The sequence below is a fragment of the Martes martes genome (genome assembly GCF_963455335.1).
Source record: "Martes martes genome assembly, chromosome: 8".
In the NCBI taxonomy this organism is placed as follows: Eukaryota; Metazoa; Chordata; class Mammalia; order Carnivora; family Mustelidae; genus Martes; species Martes martes.
In genome coordinates this window covers 137,043,537-137,049,536 of record NC_137895.1, presented here as the reverse complement: position 1 = coordinate 137,049,536, position 6,000 = coordinate 137,043,537, and the positions used below count along the sequence as shown (strand labels likewise).

The window sequence follows — 6,000 nt, the reverse complement described above, 5'->3', positions numbered from 1 at the left end:
AAAGTTTGTAATGTTCTCCTTAAACCCCATTTATGTTCCTTAAAGAAACCTATTTGTCCTTCCCATAGGAGCCTTTTCTCTCCCCCACCCTACTTTATCCTGTTAAGCCAGGTATTTAAATCCCAAATTCTAACTACTCTTTGAATTATCCATCACTGGGCACTCCTACATATATGAGTATAGCATATATAAGTAAAAGTGTGCTTCTCTTGTCAATTTAATCAGCAGGCCCCAGGTTCTTAACACAAGAGAGCAGAGGAAAAGTTATTCCTACCCTGTAGTTTATAATGTATGATGTGTCCATGAATTAAAATGGGGAGAAAGACTTAGGATGGGGAGACTAATCCGGACATGATTAGCCGGAGAGAAAGTAGGGACAAGTATGTCTTGGAGAGACTGTAGAGGCAGAATGATAAGATTTGGTTAAAAAAAATAGGGAGAAGGGATAGTTGACAATGACTGTGAGGTCTGAGCCTGGACAAGTGGACCCATGATGGTGCCAGTCACAGAGTTAGGAAACACAAGAGAGGTTGAGGCTGTAAGAAAATACAGCAAGTCAGTGGAAACTGAAGCCTGGAAACAAGAATAGAACTGGAGATACGGATTGGAGTCGAGGCAGCACTCATGGACCACTCCCAGGAGATCTAGGGGTGAAGGGAAAGAGGAACATAACAGTAACTTAGAAGTCACCTGAGTTTCTCGCCCATTTGGGGATTTTTCACGATTCCCAAAATTTACAACATCAACTCAATGCTAGCTACATTTTGATATAAGCCCGACAAAACCCAAGTTCTTGGGGGCACAAGTAGGGAATTAAACTATTAGGAGGCATCTTTCTTTCTTTCTTTCTTTTATTCCAGGTTTACATATCCACCTCTTCATCATTAAGTCACAATATTTTATCAAAATATACAAACAGCACAGATACTTAAAAATGTATAGCTAGAATTCTAGTTAAACAAGATCGACTGCTACCAGTAGCATGCATGGGTCTTTTATCTTGAATAATGCCTAAAGGGAGACCAATGAGTCATCAAATCAACTTTAAGGGTATAATAAGAGATTGGTTTTCTCTTCTGTTGGAAGAATTGTGCACTTCCTTTCTTGTTACAGTGTGAAGCGGATGGTAATGAGTGACTTCCACTGATACTGAAATCAGCTGAGAATGGGCGGATGGGGTAAGACTATGGGGAGGAGTGAATGACTCTATCTTTGTTTGACTCTAATGTCTGTGTTGACAAGATGGCCACGGCAGGTGTTTTATTAAACCCTCCATCTCAGTGACATGAGCTCTTCTGACTTCCCATTTCCTCCTTCCCGAGAACTTCAGGGCTAATCAGAATGAATGGATTTGTAAATCTCAAGTTACAAGCTATGTTTATTGTGAAGAATTCCCATAAAAAACCGATCCAGGCCTGCCCCCACCACCATGTACACTTCCACAGATGCGAACAGAACCAAACGGGTCAGTGGTTTCTTGTCTGTGGCTGAATGACGTCCACTCCTGCAGCTGGTGTCATCCTGTTTCGGTCTTGAGAAGTCTGTGCTCCCTGTGCCCCTCAGGTCATTGATCAGCCGTTGGTGGCCACGGGAAGAGCCATGATTTAGGGCAGTATGAACTTTTCAGGTCTTTCCACAGTGCAGAGGAGAACCATCATGCCAGTAGGTAGCTATGGTTAGTAATGACCTAGCTTCGAGAGTGACCACAGGAGAGGCACCGAAGGGCGTGGTTACTAGTAGAGTGGAGTTGGCTTCTGCTGCAGATACGAAGTCAGGGAGGAGCTAAAAGGTCTCAGCCTGTATTATTGAGTGTTTCTTTTCTTTCCCAAGGTGAAAAGGAATCCAGGGAGCGTCACTGGAACCGGTTTGCAGACAAAGGCAAATTCCCTCGTGTGTCAGGGGAGGTCCTTCAGGATATCAACCTCTCCATCCCTGGGTTAATGAAGGAAAAGTTTCTGAACATGTTCTGGTCCATACTGTTGATCAGGGCTCTGTCCGCAAACGACAGCCGGGGTTTCTCATTTAAGAATTCTTTGTCGAAATTGCTGCAGTCATACGGTGATTTCTTGAGGAGAGATTAAGGGAGGGGTGGAGGGAAGAAGGGAAGAAAATCAGCCACTGAATTAATTATCCTCGTTTTTGTTATCTAGGCTATGGTCGCTGTCTGACAAGGCGGGCATTGCAGGTAAACAAGTAATACTTACGGATGGTCGTAGGTGTGGATTTATGGAACACTTCCAAGATCTTGAGGCATTCACTTAGCAATAGTACAACTAGATTCATGGAAAGGAACTTCACTATATACATTCAGATAGGATCTCCTGCTTCTGGTTAATAGTTTACATGAAACGGGATTGGTACGTAGCAGCAGCAGTGAGCTCAAATTTGACCTGTGCCTGTTTAGTCTTCAGGGACAGTTTGGGGAGGGGGAGGAGGGAAGGGATGAAGGGTGGGAACCGAGGGCAGGAGTTTTTCAGATTATATATTTCTGTCCTTATATGAATATCCTTCCCTACTGTTGGTTCCTCTACCCGTGTTAATTTTATTTTAACCATCTTGGACTGTCTTCCACGGACAGATTGGGACCACAGGTAGCTAGATTCCCTCAAGCCACTCAGTCCACTGGTGTCCGTGAGAAAAACAAAAGAAAGAATGTAAAAGCAAGCATCTGTTTATAAATGCTGCTTTCTATGGTGGATAGCTCAATTTTTTGAATGTTATCAAAAGGTCCCCTTTGTATATATGAGCATAACTGAGAGTCAGCCCCTCAGGGGGGCTCATAGCCTGGTGAGGTCAATGGCCTGTGGCTTCGCCTACAAATAGTTCTTTAGACAACATTTGAGGGAAATTCCTTCCTACGGGCAGAATCAAGAATTGTCCTATAGGGAATGTGTAGATCAAAATGCTGATTTTTAGGTGGACAATATCAAGTTGATTATAATGTACTATGGAAGTTGAGACAGGAGTCACATTGTTCTAATGAGCTAAAAAAAGGTAAAAATTCATTTTGATTTTTTTTATTGTGTTATGTTAGTCACCGTATAGTACCTCATTAGTTTTTGATGTAGTGTTCCAAGATTCACCCAGTGCTCCGTGCAATACGTGCCCTCCATAATACCCACCACCAGGCTCACCCAACCCCCCATCCCCCTCCCTTCCAAAACCCTCAGTTTGTTTCTCAGAGTCCACAGTCTCTCATGCTTCGTCTCCCGGTCCAATTTCACCCAATTCGCTTTTCCTTTCCTTCTCCCCATGTCCGCTGTGTTATTCCTTATGCTCCACAAGTAAGTGAAACCATATGATAATTGACTCTCTCTGCTTGACTTATTTCACTCAGCATAATCTCCTCCACTCCCTTCCATGTTGATGCAAAAGTTGGGTATTCACCCTTTTATCACAACTTATTAGCTCATCGATTAGGCATGGCACTTTCACAAACAATAAGGGTGCTGGAGGCCAGCCTGTAGAACACTTAGCGCATCCCCAGAGCTGGGGACAAACGCTGAGACGGACTCTGCTAACCCTGGGAACACACTTGCTGCTTCTGGCCACCTACTCTCCTAATAGGAGTAGCTCTTTTCTAGAGTGAAGCACTCTGCTTTGGAATCCACAAGCCTACGCCCTCTCCATGCAAAAAGAGAGCAGAGATGGTTTTTTATCTACCCAGGTCTTTACTGCTTCTTTCTCAGTAATCACCAGGAGTGGGTGGCAAACCCACCACTTTGCTTTACTCTTAAAAAAAAAAAAAATCATTTCTTGTAAAAATGGTAGTGAAATAAACCTAACCTAAAAGCAACCATTTGAACCATGCATGCACCATTCTCAACATCCGTCTGCAGAGCTCTTTCATCCTAACCACGCTTTTTTGTCTTCACTTTACGGTGGCCGGTTCTGCATGTGGCCAGGTCGTTCTGCCTTTCCTTAGGGAGCTTAGTGACTTTTGCTAGGCAGCATACACATGGGAATTTAGAGACCTGTCTTTTCCCAAGCCCCAACTGACTTCTTCCTTAAACAGAAGAACACATAACGATCACCATTAGAGAATAGAGTTGCGTGAACGAATTATAAATGTCAGGCAGACTTGAATAAATAGCATGGAAAAGATGGTTCCCACATCCCTGACATCCAAGTCTGAGTCATGTAGAGGGACCATGGAGCATGGATGTACCCGTGCAAAGGCTCCATATCTTCTCAGAGAGTCTCCTGGCACACGCATGTACTGCACGTACGCCGAGCAGTTCATTTTCATGCAGGCACATGACTTCAGCATGGAGGTTAGATATTCCAAACAAGAGTAACATCCCCTTGCATCCCGCTCCCCCACCGGCCAACCAACCTGAACCATAGTTAAGGAAGCCCTTTCCTCAACGAACTGAACCCAGGAGGAAAGCTGGTGCTCAGGCAGGGGTCAGGGGCGGGCAGGCAGCCCAGGCTGGGGGAGAAGCAAAGCAGGCAGGGCGGGGAGCAAAGGGTCCTGGTGGGTCCTTACCACTTTGGGCCGGAATGGTGGGTCAATCTCCTTTCTTTCAAGCTCTTCCCAGTTGATCTCCCGAAACAAAGGGTGCTGGCGGATGTCTCCCCTCACTCCCAGCCTCTTTTCTGGTTCCCTCACGAAGAGCTGAGCAGCGGCAGAAAGGGGGCCGTTACTTCTCAAGGGACCAGCTGGTCAGCCTCAGATGACATCGCATTTCTTAGTGCACAAGCCTAGAGCCACGGAATTTGACTTTTCTAACCTTCTTTTTGTACTTACCAGTACCAACCATCGCCTCCAGTCACACTGGTGACAACATTCTCCCTCAAATGAGCCTTCTGAACATTCCAGAATCTGGGCTTTTGCTTCCTTACCCTAGAAGTGCTGTCTTTCAAGGGATATAAACCTGGTTTGAAATCAGCTTTGTATACATCCTACATGTATAGGACCTCTGGCAGGTTAGGGGACTCTCTGACTCACAGTGTCCTCACATGTGAAGTGAGTGAGGTGTCCTTCCTGCGGGACTGCTCTGGGGGGGGGGGGCATGGTAGGAGGACACACACACACACACACACACACACACACACACACACAGACACACACACACACACACACACACACACACACACACACACGTGTGCACTGATGCCTGGTCTGTAAAACCCAGCCACAGAGAGTATGTGGATCATTTGTTGCTTGGTTGACTGCGCATTAATCGACTTCGATTTCTGATGAAGCTGCCTTCTAAGGAGAGCAGTCCTGCCGTGAGGAAAAGCTCACTTTAGGGATAATATAAACCAGTTGCCGAGAGTCCGCTTTGGGTCAGGCATCTGCAAGCCTGCTGGTAAAATAATATTTAAGTCAAATCATCTTTTAATATTTTCCGACTTGTTCCATATATAAAGATATATTTGTGTGCTGTCCCCTCTCCTGTTACTTTCTCCCACAAGGTCAAACTGAACATTGGCCAGGACAGGAAAGAAACTTGGAAACTCTTCCAATTCAAACACAGAAGGTCAAGAGCAGTATGGAATAGGAGAGTCTAAACACAGGACCCAGGGAAGCCACGGGTCCCGAGTGCCTGCCGTGGGTGCCACTTTTTCCTTCCCCAGCTAGATGTTTGTTTATAAAGTAACAGCTAACTACAGGGTATCATAAGGACACCGCGGGTCTCTGAAACAGAAACCACAGTGAAATGCCGTGATTTTTCCATGAGGCTCGGGCAGGGCCTGACCTCCATTAACAACTAATTTACAGGGATCTCTTGTTTTTAGCCTTTTTAAGAATAGCCAGTCTATGTGTTTTCCAACACTACTTTACTTGTCTTGCCTTCCTACTTGAAAATCTTTAAAGGTTCTACCAAACCCCTCCCCCGCAAAATCCCCAAACTAAAAGAACAAAACCAACATGCTGTAGCAAAGTGGAGATTTTTTTCCTTCTTTTTTGTAATTATGATAATTTTTTTTAAATCCAAGTGTAATGCTAATATAACCTCCTAGTACATCCACATGGTTAGTCGTCCTAACGTC

At 44.9% G+C, this 6,000-nt stretch overlaps 1 protein-coding gene across 2 annotated transcripts in view; it reads right to left on the bottom strand.

Moving 5' to 3' along the window:
- Nucleotides 1-856: 856 nt before the first annotated feature.
- PRKCQ (protein kinase C theta) overlaps nt 857-6,000 on the bottom strand; it is a 177,252-nt gene continuing 172,108 nt past the window's right edge. For both annotated transcript variants that reach the window (XM_080812404.1, XM_080812405.1), the window contains exons 17-18: nt 4,490-4,618; nt 857-2,065 (exon numbers count right to left, since the gene is read on the bottom strand). In XM_080812404.1, coding sequence (XP_080668530.1) covers nt 1,910-2,065; nt 4,490-4,618 — 285 coding nt within the window. In that variant the 3' untranslated portion in view covers nt 857-1,909. The remainder of the gene's footprint in view (nt 2,066-4,489; nt 4,619-6,000) is intronic.